The sequence below is a fragment of the Epinephelus moara genome, chromosome 1 (genome assembly GCF_006386435.1).
Source record: "Epinephelus moara isolate mb chromosome 1, YSFRI_EMoa_1.0, whole genome shotgun sequence".
Taxonomy (NCBI): Eukaryota; Metazoa; Chordata; class Actinopteri; order Perciformes; family Serranidae; genus Epinephelus; species Epinephelus moara.
Window position 1 is genome coordinate 29,998,425 of NC_065506.1, and position 24,393 is coordinate 30,022,817.

Here is a 24,393-nt window from a genome sequence, read left to right on the forward strand (position 1 = left end):
TTTATCTCAATATGATCTTGTAACAAGATAGACTCGAACGTCTTTTGTTCTTTATTTCTGTGCTTTAAAGCTGCCTGTAAAAGTACATTAGTGAAAACTGTCTGACATGATGTAATACTCTGTTTGTGTTTCTAAATCTGAATGTAAACTGTGACATAAGCTGATGTCTGAATACGCATAAAGCAGCATGTCATCTGCTCTGCATATGCAACCAACTGTGCACTAGTGGTGCAATTAATCATGGTTAAGAATGCCATAGAGGCTTGTGATGCAGGGATTATGTAACCCACTTGTGTAATTGACATACTAACTGTAAAAACTGAAGTCTGCAGAGCCTCAAATTTAAAGCCACTATGTGAAGGATTTAACAATTTCTTACTTTGGCGCCGTCCGGTGGTAGTGTTGAAAATGACACTGTAGCAGACAACAATAGATGTCACTACCTTATCAGACAATGTCAGATCCTCCAATCATTACCTCTTTGCACATCATAACTTCATGCAGCATGTATGCCTCTTTAAGTGGGTCCAACAGTTTCAGCGCCTCATGGCAGTGCAGGTTGGTCGTCTATCTGTAAGGACCTGCGCAGCCTCTAGGGGGCAGGAGTGTGTGTGACAGGTGTGTCTTTGTCTCTGACAGACAGTCACTGTGTCTTTGATCCAACCAACAGAAAGACAAAGAAATTTGCTCTTGACATCTCTTGCTTGAATCTGTCTAATTTCTACAATCTTAAGTAAAAAATATGTTGCTATGAATTCTGGGTAAAATAAAATGGCTGACCGAGCAACCCATGTGAAAGCACTCAGCTTCCATCGCTCTGAGTCAGTGAACGTTTGCCGTGTGGAAGAATTCAACAGCTACAAGGATATTTTACTGGGAAGGTCAGTGATGGGTGCTATCACTGCCACTGGTGTTACTGGTCAGCTGCTGTCACTGACTGTTACCATGGAAACATGGTTCTTTGTCCTGAGTTAACTATAGGTTTACAATGAGTCAGTCTTTATTTTTGTGGAACTGTCTAACTTGCATCAGACTAATCTAAGAGCAAAAGTGACAGTTCACCTCAAAATCAAAAATCCATATTCTTCCTCTTACCTGTAGTGCTGTTTATCAGTCTAGGTTATCTTGTTGTGAGTTGCAGAGTGTTGGGGACATTGGCCGTAGAGATGTCTGCATCCTCTCCAATGTAATGAAAATACATGGCACTGGGCTTGTGTTGCTCAAAGTGGCAAGTAGTGTGGGTGGCAGCGCTGGTAGACGGGTCCAACAACCATCGACTTTCACCTGGGAGAGCAGTGTTTGCATCCCATAAGATTCTTAAGCCAAACCCTTAAACCACGTGTGTTAGTTGTTGCAAGAAAAAAAAAGTCAATTTGTGGTGTTGTACCAACATAGTGCGTTTATTTTGAAAGAGAATGTATGTAAATGTTAAATTTCCTGTATAACAGAAGTGTATTTTGAAAGAAGACAACAGGCAGAACTTAACACAACATCCCAGAATGTCAACATCTGACGCACCCAGGGTACCTTTCGTATCTGAACGTGGAGGGTCCATGAACAAACGTCGATATGTGACAAGGTCAGAGTGAGAATGTGTTGCATCATCACACGAAAGGAAGTGTGCATCTACTCATGGACGAGAGGCACAACATCCTCCTCTGTTGAGCTGTAACACCAGCTGGCTTAGCGGTGCTAGGTGAACTTCCTTCTGCACAGTGATATACAGTAGTTGGCAGGTGAAGTTCAGTAGAAAGAAAGCAGTATAAATAATTTTTTAATTTTCTACAAACCAGGCTAAAACAGGCTGTCTCTGTGACACCGGCCTCTCTTGCTGTAAGGGTCCATACAGACTTCAGTCAGGGGAGAAAAGGTCTGATGCCCTCAGACTGCAAATAGTTCCTGAAATCCTTAATTTATTCCCTCAGTCTAGTAAATTTTGTGAACATATTTAAACACATTAAGAAAAACTATAGGACCAAGTAATAAGAATAATAAAAAACTTGCCACTGCAACAGACAGGTAAAGCCTGTTTTTGATAAATGGTTTAAATCAATGAGACACATTACCTCTTTTTAATCTTCAAACTCAAGGAATAAAAGTTGGTAAGAGGAGTTTTATGAAGTCTGGTTTCTTTTTTATGTATAAAGACAGAAACATGAAGTGATATTTTAAAATTAAAGTGTATTGTTGCACTTGTTTGGTATTTTATTTCTACTTTGATAGAAAACACACACCCATTGAACACAACGTTCTCATGATGAGTTCAATTTAATCTTGTAAAATGTACTTTCGGTGAGAAACTTGAATAAACACAGCTGTTTAAAGGAGAAATTTGTTGATGTTTTCACTGCGTTATTATATATAGTAAAAAGGGTTTTTGCTCATTTTTTAAAGATGGTTTTTATATTAAAGAAGGTTTTGTTAAAGCCTGTTTATTTATATATTGTTGTGGTATTGAATTTGTGCTCATTCAGAGGTAGTGTAATGAAGGACTGAGCGACTTTAAAACTCTTCATTTTTTTTTATAGTGTAGATTTCTGTGTTTCCCTAGCACCAAAGAAGAATAAATAACTACACAAAAACAAAAGAAACACAATATAAAAAAATAAAATGGATATCAGTTTCCCTTTGGGCACCAAAAAATGCAAAGTTTTCTACTAAACTTTTCTCACCTGAAACATGACAAAGAAAATCAAACAAACCGATATGATGTTTCTTTTCTCTCTCACCTCTTACATGTCCTCAGTTTTCTGTCTACCTTGTAAACCGACACCTCAAACTTGCAGGCGTGTTCAGGAGAATGTGTTAAAAAGTGACGGCAGCCTCCACCTTGTTCCAGTGGTGTGTGTGTGTGTGTACTTACATGTGTGTGGAACCTGAGGGCGGTGAACATCTGGCTGAGAGTGATGTGTGCATGTGTGTGAGAGGGAAACTGCGGCCGAGAAGATACTGAGAGGAAACTTTTATGATAAAGGAAACCTTGTGAAGAACCTGCTGTTCGCGTTTGGTAAGTATGTTTTTGCACGATAGAGCTTCTGTGCGTTCTTGTAACATTTATGAATGTAACGTTACAGATGTTGCAGATGTGGTCGATTATGATGAGGGTAAAAACACACTGTAATTATGAAAATGTATCTCTTGTATTGAACTTAACGTTTTTGTTATAATGTGAAATGTTATTATTTCTTTAGTTTATGACACAGCAATAATAGATTTAAATATAACTGGTTTAAATATATGAAAAAGTGATCACATAAAGTTAGTTTTTCCGTGTATTTTACATCAGAATTTAACACTTATTATTGTTTCAGTAGTGTTTTTTTGTAATTTAATGTAACTACCCGATTTAAAGCACTCTGGATGTTTTGTTTTTCATTTTTGCACTGTTAATAATCTTTTTATACACATGTAGTCAGAGGAAAATGTTAAAAATGTAAGTTACCACTTATGTGTTCAGTACATCAGCACAGAAATGAATCCTCCAACATGCTCATGATGTCTGACCATAGTAAAAAGAAAAGTTGAGTCAGATCTCCCTCAGTGAACAGACTATTCAGAGGAGATCACTGTTTATTTCATTTACCTCACAATAAAACAATCACTGAGAACGATTTTATTTTTGTAAATCTCTGTGCCAAAACTGTATTTTATTGTGTTTTACTGGAGCTGGAGTGCAGCGAGTCGACACTGCTCAGAGTGCAGCAGGCGATGGACCTTTCCATCCTGTGTTGATGTGAGGTTTATTTAGTCTAGAAGCAGCAGAAGGAAAGCTACAGGGTGCGAGCACCACTATAGCTGGAGCCTACACCTCAACTATGCTGCTGTGTGCATTCAATACCTTTTATACATTCACTAGTTTTACATTGTGTCTTTTAAGCTGCATAAACTGACTCCCAGGACAGCAGACTGTTAGTTCAAAGCTGATGGAGAAGCTACAGCTACAAGCAGTGTTGCTGGTAATCTACTTGATGTTATTAGTGAGGTTTTATGAAGAGGTTTTTGACACAGAGAGTTGTTACTGAGCAGGCTTTGGAGAGAAAAGCAGGATGTTATAATGTTTTACATTTCTAGAAACATGTTTCAGAGTAGCAAAGACAAGCGCTGTGCCTGTCATATAAGGAAACAGAAGTCTGTCAGCTAGTTGTGAAGTTAGTTGTTTACCGAACACGAGCTTTGGTTTCATTATCTGCAGATACTCCGTTACAGCTGTGCTGAAGGCCACATGCAACCAAATCATCAATCACTGTGTCATCTTACATACGTACAGTACATGTTCAGGTATTTAAGCTCAAATTTTTCAGGTACACAGGTGTGTAATTTGAGCTGTTTCCCGCTCACAGCAGGTTTGACTGTAAAGACGTTTGCTTTTATCACAAAAACAAAATTAAAGGCAGTGAAATACCACTTAAGCAAATCTTACTTAAAGGTTGTGCTGAGTAAATGAGGTGGAATAGAAACACTGATACATGCATGAGCCTGTGTGTGTGTGTGTGTGTGTGTGTTAGCACCAGTGTCAGTGTGTGATGTGTTTACAGACATGGACCCTCGGCTCGGCAGGAGCATAAAGGCTCCTAGTGTCTCAGAGCTAGGCCAGTAGGTGACCTTTGCCTTCCCTTCCCCTGCAGAGCCATCCTGTAGCAGAGGTGTGAATGTTGCACCTGGATGTTTTGTTAGAGACAGGCGCTCTCATGCCCTGCTGGTCAACCTGTAAACCAGCCTCAAACTTGGCAGGCAGCCCTTCTTTACATTTACCTTGTCTCTGTCCCACGTCTGCATGATGTGCTCACAAAAGGCCCTTTTCACTGCTTCCAGTCAAAACCGTGTGTCTGCAACATCCTCACATTTATCTCACACAGCCTGAACGCAGGAGTCACTGACACACATTAATGCATGTTTGTCAGTGACCTACTTCGTCTGTGATCATGTGAGAGGGCTTTGTCAACTGCGTCAAGCTGGTATGAGTTAACTTTATCAACTAAATACACCTGAACTTGACATGATGATGCGTAACAGTGAGCTACAGGTACTTCAAAGGTCCAGTGTGTCGGATTTAAGGGGATGTTTTGGCAGAAAATAAATATATAAGATGTTTTCTTGAGTGTATAATCGACTGAAAATTAGAATGGTGTTTTCACTACCTTAGAATGAGCCGTTTATATCTACACAGGGAGCGAGGCCTTGTCCACAGAGATCACCATGTTGCACCGCCATGTTTCTACAGTATCCCAGAATAGACAAACCAAACAATGTCTCTAGATAGGACCATTTGCGTTTCTGCGTCAGCCACTGTAGTCAGCAGCCTCTGTGTGACAACAGGGTCGAAAAAACACAGATTTTTTTTAACATGAAACTGCTTTATTCAAGGTTTTGACCGGATTAAATCACCGGGTCCATTTGTTTTAGAGAGGAAGAGACCTCTGCAGATCATTCAACTCCTGGTGAAAACCTCCTGAATGTCTTGATCTTAAGTCATCAGAGAAGCAGGATAAGCAAACATTAGCAGATGCTGGGCTACCGGCTCGTCCCTGACATGCAGAGCAGCGTTGGAGAGACACTGATTTGTAACATGAAACTGCTTTATTCAGTGTTTTTACCAGTTTTAATCACCTAGGGTGTCATTTATAACAGTTGTGTACGCATAAAACGAGGCCTGAAAGAAGAGTACGCCACTTCCCATGCAAAAGTTGTGATCTATACAAACAGACTCGATGGGAGAAACTTTGACCCATGCTTATGACCATTTTGGAGACGGGACATTGGCAATGCAGATGGTGAGGTGGAAGTGTGATTGTAGAAACTGTCTGTCTTTTTTTGCGCACACCATTTTTGGCCTTTGCCCGTACATACATTTTTAGTATGGGTCCTATGCATTGTTTTACAAATGTTTTGGAGAGGAAGAGACCTCCCTGTAAAAACCTCCTGAGCAAAGAACGCTGAAGGAAATCTAACTGGAGGAAGCTTTAGCGGGTTGTATTCGCCAATACTCACCACTAGATGCTCTTTAATCTTACACTGTTCCTTTAATGCAAAATGCAGGTGGTATATAACTAAATGAGCTCAAAAAGCCAGCTGTTTTGCAGCCTGTCCGAATCCCAAACATCTGCCCTCCAGGTGATTATTTTCATAAAGATAAAGTCTTTATCAAAGATAAGATTTTTATTAAAGAAACTGGTGGCGGTGGCAGCGTCACTCTGACCACCACTATGGTCCAGACTGAAATATCTCAAAAACTTTTAGATGAATTCTCATGGAAATTTGTACAGATATTTATGGTCCCCATACAATGTGTTGTTTTTGGCATTGATCCCCTGACTTTTCCTCTAGCGCCACCATCAGGTTGATAGTTGTAGTTTTTAGTGAAATGTCCCAACAACTTCTGGATATTTTGCCATAAAATGCTGACACAGATCTTCATGTTCCCCTCAAGATGAACTGCATTAACTTTAGTGATTGCCTTGCTCTCAATTTAACACCATTGAGGTTTCAGTCCAATACTTTGATTTCTGACCAAATACCTGCAAAACTGGTGACACTCTCATCAGCCTCAGCTGCACATCAGGTTTAGTGCTAATGAGTGAATGCTTACATGCGCACACACTAACTATAAAACTATATTTGCTAAAAAGAATGTGAGCATCGTTACTCACATTAGCATTAAGCTCAAAGCCTAATCATAATCATCACAACAAACGATAAAATAGTTGCTGCCATGAAAACTTCTAAAATATTCTCAAAGTATTATGAGCCTCTGTGCATCCTCTGTGTTCTCGCCATGTGAAGCCTTAAAATCCACAGATTTGTTGCTCAAACTAAACCTCAGATCATATTTCATGACTCACCAGTATCTAAAACAACACGACGCCACCATTGTTTTAAAGCGGTGCTGTTTTCGGTCCATATGCCGGCTCAGTCTTGTTACTTTACAATGAAACTTGAGTCATCTGGCACAAACCGAGCCTCTGTCTCTACTGTATATTATTTAGCAGACCCAGTGTGACCTGCTGCATGTGTTGTTGTCTTAATTCCAGCTGACTAGCAGCGAGTATTACTGGCAGTCAGAGCATGTCTCTGCATGGGGCTGAGCTTTATGATGGAGGCTGCTCTGGGAACAGGACAAATGAGCCATATAGCAGCACCAGGAGACTGGCTCAGGGCTGTAGCTGTACATCTTATTAAACCTGCAGTCAGTCAGTTTAATCCCTTTGATTAATGACTGTGTGTATTGTGGTTGCGAGTGTGTGGACGCCAGTGTATAAAACGTGGTATTGTATTGTTGCTTTTGTACATGTGTGAAAGAGCTCTGTGTTTTCACTGCACTATAATTACTCTCAAAAACCATTACGTTTTAATTATTTATTGCTCTCTTGAAGGATCGCTGTGGATCTTTTTAAGGCACCTTTTTATGTTTGATAATCTTCCTTCACAGCTCAGTGAGTCTGAAACAGAAAGAGGGAATTTTGCACGAAATGATTTTGGAATATACCCACTTTATTTGGCTAACTCCAGTTGCTGAAGCTTTATATTTCTGCATTAAAAGAGGGATTTGTTTCCCATCTCATACACTGAAGACAGGGATCTCTTTAAAGACAGTATGAAGGGCCCAGGCTCAGCGGCCCAAGGGCTCAGAGGGCCCCAAAGCTAGAGCCTCTGCATGAGTTTCTGTTAATAACTTTGGATTTCATATCAAAAAGCATAGTCAGTATGTCAATAACAGGGCTCAAAAAAGAAAAAGGACAAACCTTAACATTTACTTTGAAGATGTCACAAGAAAGAAACCATCATGATTGTGTTTCAGTCCTCTCAGTTTATCTGCAGGACTTTCAGCCCCGTTTCCACCGAGCAGTATGGTACGGTTCAGTTCCATTTTCACTGTGAAAAGTCGTGGATGGTACCAATGGAATCTTTCCATACTGTCCCCATTTTTGGTCCCCCCTCTGTTGGGGTACCTAGCACACAGATCTGGTACTGAAAGGTGGAGCTGTGAACACTGCAGCCTGTTCTATTTTGTTCTGAAAGTGTTGGCATGTAGCCTCGTTCTGTGGGTTAGATAGATAGATGGGGTGCAGACCTGATGGAGAGCACCACATGGTTTACACACCAATGACCATGTTGTTTCACTTGTGATGTTATGTGTCTTGTATTTTGCGGAAGTATAATGAAAGGCAAACTGGCACACTGTCCCAGTCATGGCTGTATTTTAACTCTTGCATTGATAGATTCAACAGAGGGGCTCAAATGGTCAGTTGTACTGGCAGAGCACAGCTCAGCTGAGTTCAAGTCTTGATTGTAGCTGAATCTCAAATCAAATCCTCTGAAGAGTAACCGAAACATCAATAAATCAAAATGTAAATAAGACAATACCCAGTGTATGCAAAATGTCAAAATCAAAATCTAACATGACCATAAACAACATGTATTATGTGGTCCACCAGGCTCTGTCAAAGACCGATCGGAGCTGAAGCATGGACAGTGAAGTGGAAGCGATGAACACCAGCCTTGACAGTCCTCTGAGCCCCAGGCACCTGACCGGGTTGGGGATGAACTGTCTTCTTGGCCAAAAGTACAGACACTCTGGGCCCGGCCTCACCAGTCCTCAGGAGTACAACCAGTGGCTGCCTTATCGCCATGACGCCAGCCTGCTGCCCATGAAGGAAGACCTCGCCTTCTGGCTCAACAACATCCTGGGTGAGACTTCCATTGATCCATATACCAAACCAATGTTAACTATTTTTTGCAGTTATCCTCAGATGATTAACCCCTGGCAGGTTGGAACTGGGGCTTTTATTTTGAACAACAGGTGAAAAAGCTGCAGTCACGTTAAACACAGAGGCACATTAACCCACTTATTATCCCAAATCCTTGAAACACCTCTCCATGAGGGGAAATGTGGCTGGGACTCCAGGGAAAGGGATGTTTCTTCCCACTTTACTGCATTGTGAGGGAAAACATAAAGGGTCTGCACATGCCGCAACGTGTTCAAGCTGTCTGGAAAGTGACAAGACTCCAACAGGATGAGTTTCTGACTAATGCTGCCACAAAAAAAAAAAGAAAGAAAGAAAGAAAGAAAGTCAAAATAGCTTGTATAGGCCAAAGAGTTATACAGGTTTGCAATCAGAAAAGTTTGCTTCTAGAGGATCATAAGTGTTGAATGAGAGGGATTACTTTTCTGTCTTCTTCTTCTTTTAAGATTTTCTATGTAATAGAATCAAAGTTTTAACAGATATGTGATTACTGGAACATGCATGTAAATTATATCATATGTATTTATAGGAGTGGAACATATTTCCACAAAAATACCATGGTTTACCAGCTCATTTACATTTCTTTTCAGAGGTATTCTGATTATTCTGATCTCTCCTCACCTTCAGAAAACCCTGCTGACTGAAAACTGCACCAAACAGTTTTGTCTCATACTGCAAAAAATATGACCCTCGAAAACATCTGAGCTGATAAATGTATTTCACTTTTTTCAGTGTTGTTTAAATTGTATGTTTTTTTTCTTTTTCTTTTATTTTGTAAATCTTATTAATATTTTCTATTCTGATGCATTGGGATATAAAGTCTGAGTGAAATATTTTTAAAACGACTCATATGGAAAGGCATGGGTATTCTGAGTAGTAACTATAAATTACTGCACACAGTTCAGTGTTTGCGTGTGTATCCTCAGATGTGGACCTCACAGCGGACAGTCTGATGGAGAGGTTGGATAACGGCGTTCTCCTCTGTCAGCTGGCACAGCTGCTCCAGGACAAGATGATGCACACCAACAATGGCAAGGTGCTGCAACAACACAAAGTCATGCACATATTCACACATGCAAACATGCATACAGAGGAGACAACACAAGCAAAAATGCCAAAAACATAAACCACACAATACAGCAATTTTATTCATTCATTCATTCATTCATTCATTCATTCATGTGTGTGAAGTGTGTGTGTGTCGAAAAAAATTAAAAAGTTAATTAGGATTCTGAGGCTCCTTCATGAGACTTGTAAGCAACAGTCCTCTGTAATGGCAGTGAGACCAAACCATTCAAGGTAGAAACTGGCATAAAACAAGGATGCACGATTGCCCTCACCCTTTTCACAGTCTCCATTGCAGCCGTTCTTCTCCTAATGGGTCACACTTTAACCCCCAGTGTCCAGATCATCCATACGACACAGTACAAGCCGCCCAATTCACCAATTCAATCAATCAAACTAACTGTTTCAAGTCCAAGATCTTTCACACATCCATCATGGAGCTGCAGTATGCAGATGATACTCTCTTTGCCCACACAGGGGGGGCTACGCTTGCCTTGAAATATTAATTGGTTGTATGAGCTTATAATTCATATTAAATGTTATGATAGTAAAAAAGTCCTGCAGCTACGGCCAAATAGCCAGGCTGTAAATGCACCTCTGGTTTCAACTGCATGGTCACTATGTGTGTGTGTGTTGAAAACAATCACAGCCTTCAATAAGAAGAGTGATCCACTGGCGAGCTGACGCAACTTCTGGATCATTCTTCGCCCGAGACAACACCGCCAACTTCCTGTACTGGTGTCGAAAGATTGGCGTTGATGAGGCTTACCTTTTCGAGTCAGAAGATTTGGGTGAGTATAGACTGAGGATTGCACCTAACATTAAGGAGTTAATTAGCTCTGAAGTGAATCGTGTAATGCAACATTTGCAGTGTGTTATTAATTAATTTAAAATCTTCAGACTTTCCACCCTGTTGAAGTCACAAGAGCTGTTTTCTAAGGATTTATATATTTGTGTCCACTGTAGTCTACTTGCTGTGTGGGAACACTGTGTCCTTTATATTTCCTCTTGTGCTGTTGTGGTTACTAACACATTGTCTACTCTTTTGTCACCTCTGACCCTCCGTCTGAATCAATGTGATGACATTGTGCATCATTTATTTCTCATACAAAATAGTGCATTTCTTTTAATTTGCTTGGACCAACATTTAGTTTTAAATCATATAATTTCTGTGCAGTTGTGTTTTTTTCCTGTTGGTGATTTACCATATAGAGCAGGGAATATAATTTAGCTATGTGATGGGCTGTAACATTTTCAATGTGATGATTATACGTTTCAGACTGTATCATTTCTCACTTATCCTCTCTGCATGTATAAGCTCTGTGTGCCTGAGGAGAAAGAAACATGCAGTTAACATGCTAACGTCTTTCTGTATCATTAAACGTCCTCTTCACTTCTTACTTGGGCATGTCGACGCAGGGCAGCAGATGCGTGCGAATGATAATGTGCAGGTTAATCCCCACCAACAATAAGTCCATCCCCACCAAAGATCCCCCTCCCTGCAGGCACACTAACCCACTTCACTTAACTAATTGAATGACGGGGAGAGTAAACTTACTGTATTTCGACAGGCTTCAATTTTCTACCTCACTGACACGAAGGCACAGATGATCACTCTTTTTCTTTTCTCTCGTCTCCTTTTCTTGCTGCAGCCATGATGATGGTAATAGTGGATGTCAAATACAGGTGAATGAAAGCACCATTAGTGACATACTCTCTTCTCGTTACATTTTTATTTTGTTTTTTGTGCTTCTTTTTTGTCTGTTTCAGTTATATGTGTTGTGGGCTTTTATGTATTTGCACATATTTCCATGCATGCTCAGCCAAATCTTCTTAACTTACAAACTAACTGTGACTTTTCCTGGTTCAAACTAAGTGCACCGAGCCCCCCTTTGTGATGTGTAGGTAGGGGTTCAGGATACTTGTTTACGAAGCTTTCGTGCCCTCATGCCCTCAGCTGCACCTCCACAGGAATTCCAGCTCTACTTCAAAGATAGAGACAGAAAAGGTGCCCTCTCTCTCTCCAGGCTGCAACTTCTGTTTTCTTTAGACACAGACAAAAGTTTATCTCCCGAAACATCTTTCCTGTCAGATGAGTGACTTCTTTTTATATCCACCTCTCCACCCTCTTTGTTTGTGCTTCCTGTGCGTGCCATGTGAAGTCCTTCACAAGCAACCGCGGGAGGTGTGCCTGTGCCTGATGGAGCTGGGACGGATTGCAGCCAGGTAACTGCCTTGCTTTTGGTACAGCTCTTGAAAAATAAATCACAACTGAATCTCACAAAAAAAAATAAAAAAAGATAAAAACTTCCGCCACACAACAGTCATAATGTCAAAGACAGTGGCCTTCATTTGCTGACAAAGATGATTTTAAATGCAACATGCAATACACTTAGACATTATATCTGCTTTTTCTATCCCCTACTAGACTCACAAGTCAGTCTTTAGACGCTTTGCTTAACTAAAGACTGATGACTTTCTCCCTGATTTTGTGTTTAGATGGGCGGATACAATTTCAGAGTTTAAAAAAACTCCCTACGTTGCAGAACCAATTGTAAATCCGCAGGGCGGTCCTTTGGTGGCTCGCTGAACTCTTGTGCTCGTAAACATAGTCCGACTAGAAACACGTGTAGCGGTACAAAATGGCTCAAGTCGCTGTAAGTCCTTCATTTCCACAATCTTGTGGACTGAGCACACGTTTGATAAAACGGAGTTAAATCTCTCGGCATCCATTTTCAAGCTCTCTGTGTGTTTGTGTCCTTGCGGACGAGAAAAGGGGGAGCGCACATTTCTGGGAGGGCGTGTCCTTTTCAAAAATGCAAGAGGTGTTGCTTTGTTGCCGGCCATTTTCTCCGGTGTGTTAAACACACTTTAGAAAGGAGTGTCCCCAGACTATCAGAAGGCGGAGATCTCTGATTGTCTGGTGGCGAGACTAATCCCCTACAGTCCCTTACAAATGAACCCGCCCATCATGTTCCTAATTTCATTAAGAATTTTTTTAAACAGGATGTTACTTCACACTGTTAATTATATATATATTGTCGCAATATTATTTTCATATAATTGAACTCTCACTGGGAATAGGGGGCGCTTTAGTCGGGTCACAAATCTGTGTAGCCCCAGTTAAGCCCCCTGAAACATGGTTGTATTTTTTAAATATTTTCTGAAGTGCTTTTAAATTATTAATTGTGACTGCATGGGCACTGTTCGGTGCAGACGTCTTTCACCTTTGCTGCAAGTGAAAGACTTTTTTGTCATTGCCTTGTGGTCACTCACATTACACTTACACTACTTTCTAACTGGACATGATGTGAACGAGCAAGTGGGTGAACATCAGTTTTAGTGTTTCCTAATGAAGATGTCCTAACCTGCTCCATGCATCAGCAAACAGGCGAAGTGACGTGTCATTATGTTGTAAGAAATATTATCATATTTTTGGAAAAATGAAACAGTGATTGCAGAGAGAAGCAGACAGAGGGGTCTACAGTCTGTGTTTGAAGGATATATCCAGGATGTCAAACTGACTCAGCAGCAACAACAGGTTAAAAAGACAAAGATAGTTAGAAGCTAAAGCCGAACTATAGGCTACAGATCACAGTGTAAAAGTGAACCACCACATCACTGCTGATCAACACACAAGACAAAGAATATAAACTTTGCCGATATTGAACCAGCTGTGTGGCATCACAGTGTGTGCAGATGAATAGTGTTTGGCTTCACCCATGTGCTGCTGCCAGCACCTGGACCTCCGCCAGCAGACGGGCAGGGATCTCTGGAGGAAGTCAAACAACGTTCATCTGCGCACACTGTGATGACACACAACTGGTTGAATATCACATATAAATGACATATTTGAACTATTGATCCTTGCTTCCTTACTGTCAGTCACTCTTGCAGCTCGCAGTGTTCAGTTACTTAATATGTGATTTTCTTTTTTTAATCAGTACAAATGTCTGTTTTTTCAAATCAGTTAAGCTAAGCCAGTTTCATTCTTTCCATGTGCCTGGTGGTGACTGCATTAGTATCCTCTGAGGTTCAAGTATTCCTGGTTGTGAATCCTCTGCTGTGTGACTTAGTGTTGATTTATCCTTACGTTTGCTGATATATTTGTTAAACCTCTCTCGTAGGTTTGGAGTGGAGCCTCCGGGGCTGGTGAAGTTGGAGAGGGAGATAGAGAGGGAGGAGGCGGGGTGCTTATCTCCATCCTCCCCTCTGCCCTTCTCCTTTTTTCCTCCAACATCATTGTATTCTCCATCACAATCATCCCTACCCCCCGCCCCCTCTCCTCCTCCTCCTCCACCTGCGCCCCTCACTCCGAGCACAACCGGTCTGTCTGAACCCCTCGCTGCCTCCCTCGCCTCTGATCTTCCATCAGCCACAACAAACCCAGTGCCTACATGTTTATCCCCTCCTCAGTCCTCCCTCTCAGCCTCTAACCCCTGTACAACCACAGCCTCCACACAAACACCTTTGTTCTCTTCATCCTGCACCACTGACACATCTGCCTCAGCTCCACCGTCCGCACCCTCGCTGAGCCAAACCCTGGTATCCACCACCAAAGTCTCCTCCACCACAATAATTAGCCACACTCCCACAGCTACGCCTCCCATCACCTCCCCACCTGCAGCTCCTCGCTCCTCCAAAAGATCCACAACCCGGAGGAGCACAGGCCCCAACAACATTTTGGATGATATTGTACGTATCTTACTGACAGTGAAAGTAACCTTATTTGAATTTACAGAGGGTGTATCCTGTATGATTTACCATCTCTCTGTCTGACATGTTCCAGGTGAGGAACATTATAGAAAACCCTCCCTGCAGCTGTGCCACCAGGTTCCTTGTTGAGAAGCAACCTAAGGGCTGCTACCGTGTTGGAGACAAAGTCCTCTATATACGAGTAAGTATGTTCATGCTGACCCCGTCTCCTAGAAATGATTAGCTTATTTGCAGAGTCACAAAATATTGAGCCTATCTGCAAACTGTTCACTAAGTATTTTATTTATTTGTTTCATTCGTAGCAACTAAAGCATAAATAAACATTCCTGTTATGTTCAGGCACTCACAGCAGGTTAAAGTTAGGGAATTTCAGACCATTCCTATGACCAGGGTGTCAAATACTGACACTTTCTCACACCCCTTGGTGTTTGATATCGACGCCACAGGCAGTATTTGGCATCTTTATGGGACACATCTAACTCAAATGTAAACCTATCTGCGGCAATACATGATGCTGAGAGAAAAAAAAGCGAGAAAGTCCATGTAGGGCAAAAGGGAGGGAAAGTGGATGGGTCAAACCAAACCAGATTTTCACCCTGGACACTGCAGTTCCTGTCCAAAGTGAAACCAAATGTCAGTGTTGTTCTAACACATTACGCAATGTAGTATGATATGTCACTCATGTGATATATATATGTCAGGTAACATAACGTAACAAATTTATGTATTTTAAGCCAAAATATGATATTGATGAGATGCTAAGAGGCATAACAAAGAGTTGGTACAACCCAATCTCACATCAAAGTCGTTGAAATCCAGCGCTTTGGCAGTGACTTGCAGCGTCAGACACAGACAGCAGAAGCAGGCTTTAACATCGGTATGATATGCAGCCGGTTGCCGTTCTAGTTTAACAGTGCCCGGTGGTGTCAGGGGGAAATGCAATGTGACATGAACAAAAGTTAAGGCAGTGAAAGTCCAAGTAGGGTGGGTTGTTGGGGTGGTGGATGGGTCCAACAAACAGCAACTTGCACCTGGAAGGCTGGTGTTTGCATCCGGAAGATTATAAAGCTAAACCCTGTTCTTTTTTCTAATACCTAACTAGGTGCTTTTGTTGCCTAAACCCAATCACGTACATTAGTTGTTGAAGGAAAAAAAAAACAATATGTGGTGTTATTTTGAAGGAGACTGTATGTAAATGGTAAATTTCCTGTGAAAACGAAAGTGTATTTTGAAAGAACACAATGCATGTAACAGGCAGAACTTGACACGGCGTCCCAGGATGTCAACAACCAACACACCCAGGGTACTTTTCACATCGTATCTGGAAGTGGAAAGTCCATGACCAAACATCGATACGTGACGAGGTCGGAGAATGTGTTGGTCGGTATTTGACAACCTGGGAATTAGATCTGGCGGGGAAATATGGTGGTTTTAGCCAAATACTGAAAAAGTCCAGACTTTAAGCACGAGACAGGACAAGTTTACAATGTTGTTATTTATCTTAAATTACAATCCTTCCCTTACCATAACTAAAATCTATCTGTTGCCTAAACCTTACCTCATGCAGGACTCGGGATGTGAACCATCCTTGTACGTCCACCATTCACTTCCTCCTCCCTACAACTTGTGTGCAGTAAAAAAAATCACCACTTCCTACACTTGAGAAAATATTGTTCTCAATTCTGAAATTATGTTTCACATGAATACATAAGAAAACAAACTAGTAACATATAAATGTATTTTAAGATTTAGGATTTTATGAGGATCCCCATAAGCTGATGCAGAACATTAGCCACTATCAGCTACGTCAGCTATAAACATATTTTCTAGAGGGCTGCTGCAACACAGTCACCAGAATAAATGTTGCCATTGTACATTGCATTATGTTTCTTTAGTGTTTCAACAACGCTGTGGTTAATTTGCACTTATGTTTAGGCACAAAATTCACTTGGTCATGATGAGGAAAAGATCATGTCTGGGTGGCAAACTCACAGCTAAAAATGCTGAAATGTCTCTTAAAAAAAACATCAGGTTTTGTTGTTTGTTGGTCTCAATCAGTGGTCTCCATCTTGGCAGCCATCTTGCCTAAGTGTAAAGATCCTTGTGCCACTATCCCCTTCACCTTCACATGACAAAGTCAGCTCATATACTATGTCATGTTAGAAATGTTGATATGATATGTAGGAAATGTACAAATGTAACGTATTCCTGGTTTGCAGAAATGTACAATGCTAACATTTTCTTCTGAGGACTGGGCTGATGAGCACCCCCTTCACTAAATGGATGATAATGTTATTTTCTAAGATATTAAGGTAGTGAAATAACTAAATCAAAGCTGTGGTTGTGTGAAAATAGATGCATTATTGTGTAATCTGGAATTATAACTTGATACCATGACTTTTTAAACATAATCCACATCTAATGTCTCACCCAGCGAAGACACGTCACAGATGCTACAACACATAATGAGGTGTGAGGTGTGAAGGCCCTCAGGTTATTAATCAACAGCTGAGTCAGCAACAAGTGCAGTGTGTCAGAGCGACTGATTAGCAATCATTTGGGATTGAGACGTCGGTGCTTTTCAGCCTCCCCAAGTCTGTACAAAGGCTCGAGGAATGGCCTTCGGGGAGGCAGGGTTGCTTGGCAACCAATGGTCAGGATAAGACAGGGCTGACAGTGATTTTATTCAGTACATAGACCTTCAGCAAAGAGTTCAAACCTGAAGGAAAAACAAACATGTCTCTTTCAGGATGATTTGGCGAAGATATGACCGTGGTGTGCGGATCAAATGGCAGCCCACTCGGGATTCCAAGTCCACCTGGGTGTGGAGGGGTGTGAATATAACAGGATGGTTTTACTTCACTGTCTGCAACCATCAGTCCATACAAAGAGAAAATATAACAGCTTCAGTGTATAAATCCGTTAAAAAGTTCATCCTGTAAATTTAAAAATAGTTTATTTTTCAACATCATAAAATGTCACAGCTTTGGTGGCTAATTAGTCACCAGCTGAAACCCATTTAATGCTTTGTGAATTATATTGACCCAGCACTCTGTTAACTGGTAATCAATGCTGCAGCATCAGTTTGCGTTCAACAGCTACATTTCTGACTGGCTGACAGACGACATGTTTTCGCTGTCCATTTAGAAAATAATGCCTCCCTTCGACTCACAGGACACCTGTTTCTCCACAGCACACCTGTCAGTCACATGGGAGCACGTGTCTGAACACCACATCAAAGACAGGCAATAAAGATGTCATAACCAAAGCGTGTTATAAGTTTACGGTCAGGTGCAGCAGGTTGCGAGAAAAATCCCTTTTATTTACTTCATATTTCTATATTTCAAGGATTTGTTTTTGTACACTGTCTCGACTGTTTGACCTTTTGTGCTCGCCTTCTCTATGCAGCCTGCAGTTACAATATTTCACCATAACTCTGGGTCCATCTGTTAGGTTCAAGCTGTAATTACTAGTTTGTAGACGCTACTTGAACTGCTCCCGTCTCTTTTCTCAAACACACCTCGGCTGTGTGAATAGAGCGTTGTAGCCCATCGACCCTGACTCCATCCATTACCTTGAGCTGCCTATGTGTGCACAGGGAAACACGCCATAAACCTCAATTACCATACACCATGATAACCCTTGTGCAGCTCCTAGGAGAGAGCACGCCATTCAATGTGTACAGACCTTTTTAAAGAGCAGATACTATTGATTACCGAGACAAAGTCATTAGAGAGGGGTTTAATCAGACAGCTTGTTAATGAGCGGCTGAGCATGACCGCCCCCTCCTCACGTGTAAACTTTTTACCCCACCTCATCCCCCCGTCTCTATTCCCTCTGGAGTCTATTCAATCACGCTGGCCCTGGAGTGCTCCGCCATTCTTTGGTGTTGAAAAAGAGGAAGGCTTTTCTTTCTTCTCTGCGCCCAATTAGGCTCTCCTTCGGCTTTGTAGCGACACTGTCTGACTGTGTCAATGGAAAGAAAAGACATTCAAACACCTCACAATATCATGCCGCAGCAGTTCTTTGTTTATCATGCTAGCTACATAAGACATGAACCTAAAAAGTACAACGAAATCGTCTTGTTTTGAAGACTGGAACCAAAATCAGAACCCAAGTGAGGATGATTAAATTGTTTTAAGGCAGACAATCCCCTCATCATCCTCATTTCTTAAGTGTACCTGAACAAGACATTGACACCATAGAAGCTCGAGGGTCTCTCTTCTGTAGGTGACCCTGACCTTTGACCTTATAGAAGAGTGGGACTGCAATTAGTCACATTCATGCTTTGAGCTAAATGCTAACAGCAGCATGTGGACATAGTCACAGTGGTAATGCTAACATGTTGATGCAAGCAGTTGTAATGTTTACAATGTTCACTTTCGTAGTTTAAACATGCTAAGCTAATGCTGATGAGAATGTCATTGGTTTCGCAGGTATGTTGTCATTAGATTAAGTGACTGTTGTTATCTTTATGATTCTTTATGCTTCAGATGGGGCAATCTGCACCTACCTGTAGGTAGGAGTGGGAATTACCAGAGGCTCCATGATACAATATTATCACGATACTTAAGTCACGATACAATATTATTGTGATTTCTGAGTATTGTGATAAAATATTTTGCAATTTATTACCTTCTTTCAACTGTAAATTATGTCCACGAAGAAAAACTTTGTCAACCTCTGTATTATTCTTCTCCTCTTTATTAAGATAAAGTTTTCAGTCTGTTCATCTCACCTCAATCATTTTATTTGCGGCAAAATGTATTTAGTGGACTGAAAAAAAATAAATCGATACTATGCTGTATCGATTTTTCCACCACCCCTACCAGTACGCCAGAGGGTGCATATCCAACACTGGGTTTGGCACCAAAACTACTTCTGGAGTGGTTTATGGAACTGAAGCTACATGCGTAACACACTTACCTAAAATACATGATGTAAATGAAGTATCCTAGGTAAGTTAACCTACATATGCAGGTCAACGTTGACTTTTGGTGTCACACAGGACACAAACAGTGGTCTCCTGGGTTGAAGTCCTGTGCTTGTTTGACCCATCCATCCAAGCTGCAGCTCCAGTCATATTTACTACAGAAACAAGAGGTCTTTTCCTTGAGCTTAAAAGCCTGAATTTCCAAGTTCCCAGACAAAAATTTTAGCTGGAAGTCAGATTTCGGACTCAGAAAGAACCTCACCAGCCCCAACCATAAAATCCCAAGATGGCTGCTCCATACATTGTGAAATTGTGAAAGCTGTTGATTATTAGCACTTTTGTCATACTTGTGTCTCATTTTAACATAAATACACACAGTACTGTCCAACTTTTTTCTGTAGACATGTTGCTTCAGTGTGTAATGTGTTATCATCAACTGGTACTACTAACAATGGCTAACCTGCCTATACAGTATCTGGTATTGTTAAAACATCTTGGTTTTTGGACATGTTGCATACTGGAAGGCAGTCAACTCTGGTGTGACGTCATTCCTAGCTCTGACTTCTGATCTAAATGAAATGTAGTAATCTTTGCTCCTGATGTCTGCTGATAAGACCCATTCAATGGGCTGATAACATTTGAAACAGATGCCAAAGTGGTGGATCAACCTACCGATATTGCCTACGGTTGTGCTGCTAGCATGGCTGAAATCTATGTCCTCATCCTTTGAAATACGTCAGATTAGTTTTAGTTATTTGGCCCAGTACCAAGAACCTCAGGGTTTAACAACCTGCGCAATAGAAGGTGTAAAACTGTACCAACTCTATTCTTAAATCTTCAATTCAAAAAGAAAAAAAAATACCAAAAAGCTTTAGAAGGGAAGAAAAGGTCCATCTGCAGACTAATCAATATACTGTTCCAGGGACTCGTAAGCATACAGTAGTACACATTCAGTATCTACAGTATACTTTATTTAATCAGGTATTCTCATTGAAATCAAGACACACCTGACACACACATGTGCCTGCAGCAGCTCATAAACTGTACTGCTGCTTAGTTTCTCTCTTTACTGTAAATATTAAAAAATGACTGTACTCAAAAACAGCATCAAACCCAATGGATGTGGCTAAAGCCTGCCTCCTACTGGCAGGTGTGTAAATGACTCCTCCTCCCTGAGTACACTCATACATCTTTCAGCAGAAAAGGAGAGAGAGAATCAATGGAGCTGCCAGGGAGGACACAGGGGAATCCAGACGGTAGTTTATGGGCTGCAGACGTAGCACACTTTGTACGGAGACCTGGCGGGGGGAGGGGGTAGTTGTAGAGACAGAAATAAAGGAGTCTGCCTGACAAAGAGGGCTTGTGTTGAATATTACAGTACAGAAGGAGGCTGACTCTGTGTTTTAATTTTAGATTTGGCAGCTTATGTCCCTGCTTTACAATAATTCTGATGTGTACTATATAGTTAAATTTAGCTGTAGAAATATGCATATAGTTTAAAAGATAGGAGTTTATTTAACCAGGTAACAAGAAGCAGTCATAGCCAAAAAACAGTCAATAATCAAGTGACACATAGGATTAATAAAAACAATTTTATGAGCAATTAAAACCATCAAATAAGAGTTTTATAATCTCAAATTTAATTTAATAAATTAATAAAAAAATAAAAAATATATATAAAAAATCACCATAATTAAGAAATAAAATAAAATTAAAGTAAATCATAAAAAATCACCATAATTAAGAAATAAAATAAAATTAAAGTAAATCAAAAATGATTGAAAATAAACTTTGGCTGATGACTGGCTGGGAATTACATTCCCTCCACGTCTGACAGGAAAGTGGTTTATTCAGGATGTCAGACTTGACCCCTGTCAACCTCAACATTTTAATCTGCAGGATGACAGCTGAGACGGACCACGTCTGGGGTTCCCTCTATAGCTGCCCGTGTCATTCGGTGCGTGCTTGTACCATTGATTTTTCATCCCCTGCACGTGACACACACCTCCCCACATAAGAAGAGTAGATCTGCTTGTATTATCACATTCTTAATGGCTTCTTAATGAAGGTTTTATTGGCGATAAGGCCAGAGGGGGGTGGGCCGGTGCTGACAGGACAACGGATGGCTTTGCAAGGTCTCCTGGGAGCGTTAATGTCTACTGGGAGTTGAGGGTCTGCGCTGAACTCATCTCAATTTCTCCTTTCATTTTTTTTCTCCAAGGCTTTATATTGTGGCTGTAGTTGCCATGGTAGCGGTTGGTTTTCAGCTGTGAGGACGGCTGTCTTGGAAGGATGTGTTGATTCAGATACAAGTGACCTCTCTGCAACTCCTGTTAACAGACAGACTGGGAATATAGTAGTGGTTTTAATTCAAAATACTGTTTGTTAGGTGGCTCGTGTTGCAGAGCTGTGTGGGTGTGCCTTTGTGCGTCACTGCGTGTGTGTGTGTGTGTGTGCGCATGTTCATATGTGGATTAGTCCTGCGAGTGTGCTCAGCTGGTGCCACAAGGTGTTGTTTCATTTGGTTTAATGAGATTTTGACAAAGCTATCCGAGAGATCATTTGCCTTTCATAGCCAGAGCTACACACAAGGAGCTTGTAAATATTAGATTGGTGTGTGTGTGTGTGTGTGTGTGTGTGTGTGTGTGTGTGTGTGGAGAAGGGGGGCTGCTTTTCAAATAATTGAGAATTCTATTCATCAAGAAAAAGAAAATATATGCACATTTTTCCCCTCCTCGACTGAGCTGTCTTGTGTCACCTTTGCAGATGCTGAATGAGCGTCATGTGATGGTGCGTGTGGGCGGAGGCTGGGAGACCTTCATAAGTTACCTGCAGAAACACGACCCCTGCAGAGGGGGTGGACCTGTTGGCAGATCTGAGGTCAGGGTCTGCAGGGACAAAGCAAAGTCACCCAATGTGAGCATCTCACCTGACAGCTACATGGTGGTTGGTGCTCATTACCGGAGCAAGAAGTAGACTCTCAAACTGCTCTGAACATCTCACTTAATCAGACCAAACTGTGCGACATCAGTGATTTAACATATTGCTTTTTACCTCAAGTTTAAAAGGAGCTCCAATTCTTTCTATTAAAGGTCCACGGTGTAGGATTTAGAGTGATATATTGGCAGAAACAGAGTATAATATAATGTCTTGAGTATATAATCAGCTCAAAATAAGAATTGTGTTTTCTCCAGAAAGGGCCATTCACATGTTCACGTTTTCGCTTTTTCGTGTTGGCCATCATAGTTAGCAGCCCCTCCGTGAGATCTCTGCGGATTATTCAGCTCCTGGTAAAGACCGTCTGAATAATGAACACCCAAGGAAATCTAACCAGGAGTTCACACTTGGCACATGGGAGAAGTTTCAGCTGGTTGCAATCTGCATTACTCACCACTAGATGCCACTAAATCTCCCTAAATCTTACACACTGGACCTTTAGAAACTGTAGATATAACTGGTTCATACCTGATTGTTATCGGTATAAGTTATCCAACCTACAGTACAGGAACAACTTGGCAACAAGGCTATGTCTGTGTAGTATGCAACAATTAGTCAATGAGCATAAAATTAATCTTCAGGGATCTTAATGATCGATTGATCATCTCGGTCACTTTTTAGGGACAATCCAAACATTTGTTTGTTCCAGCTTCTTCATTGGGAAGATTGACTGCTCTTATATGTGATAACAAACTGAATGTCTTTTGGTTTTTGACCAATGATTGAACAAAACAAGCAAACTGAATACATACAATTTGACTTTATAACAGGAACTTCTCACTATTTTCTGACATTCTACAGATTAAATGCAAAATAGAGAAAATAATCAGCAAATTCATCAGTAACGAAAATAATTGTTAGTTGCAGCATAGGCAGATTATGACATAATGGATGATTGGTACAACACATGGTTGTTTCTCCCCACAGAGCTGAAGGACCAATACTGCATAGACCAGTGGTTCCCAACTGGTCCAACCACAGGGTCCAGATTTCTCCTCAGTCATTAGTTCAAGGTCCACACAGTTTAATACATTCGACATCATACTTGCATTTGGCCATGACGTCGATCTAGTTTGCTGTGTCTGTTAGGTAGCTGTCTGTTAGTCACTCACTCTACAGCAGAAAACAGCACTTCAAAATAAAAGCTCTCTGATGAAAATTCACTGTACGTAAAAATAAAGTGTGTTTTTTGACATATATGCAAGTCAACTGCGGTCCATTCAGAATGGACCTGCGACCCACTTTTGGATTGCAACCCACCAGTTGGGAAACACTGGCATAGAGTCAGTCCAGCTAAAGTCCTAAAGATAAACTGAGGAGATAGAGACACTCACTTTAAATGGTTAATGGTAAAATGGTTTCTTTCTTGTGACATTTTGAAACTAAATGTTAAGGCTAGTCCTTCAATTTGTACTTTAATGACTTTTTTAGGACTTTTTAAAGAAGGGCTCTGTTACTAACATGAATGACTGAGCCCTTTGGCAAGAAATGCAAAGTTAATAACAGCGACTGAGCCCTTGGGCCCCTGTGCCTGGGTCCAGTAGACCCGTTTGGTATTACATTCATGTGCAGCACCTATTGTTATGTGCTGTGTATCATAACTGTCATATAATCATCGTCATCAAATATTCTTTTAAGGACAGTTTTGTATGACATAAATTATATATTTGTGCTGATGTAGTTTAGTTTGTAAAGATACATCTATGTTTTTACAGATCATGATACTGTAGTTTGAATTTGTATGTATGCGTTTTTTTATTGTGTTCCAGCATCAGTGTGAGTAGTGGTCTTATTTTTCTGTATTTTACTGGATAAAAATAAACCTTTTCAGAAAAGTACTTTCTCTGTGAATGCTGTCTAAAATCACACACATCCTAATTTACAGCTCATAACATTTTGTTTTAATGGTATGTATCATATTTTCTCATTTAATTAATATTC

At 40.8% G+C, this 24,393-nt stretch overlaps 1 protein-coding gene across 1 annotated transcript; it reads left to right on the forward strand.

Annotated features, from left to right (window-relative positions):
- Positions 1-2,854: 2,854 nt before the first annotated feature.
- gas2b (growth arrest-specific 2b) lies at positions 2,855-24,266 on the forward strand. The gene is made up of 8 exons (XM_050065974.1): positions 2,855-3,007; positions 8,433-8,685; positions 9,668-9,777; positions 10,456-10,597; positions 11,969-12,032; positions 13,934-14,501; positions 14,596-14,703; positions 22,222-24,266. The coding sequence occupies exons 2-8, from the start codon at positions 8,463-8,465 to the stop codon at positions 22,429-22,431; spliced, it is 1,425 nt and encodes a 474-aa protein (XP_049921931.1). The 5' UTR covers positions 2,855-3,007; positions 8,433-8,462; the 3' UTR covers positions 22,432-24,266.
- Positions 24,267-24,393: the final 127 nt, after the last annotated feature.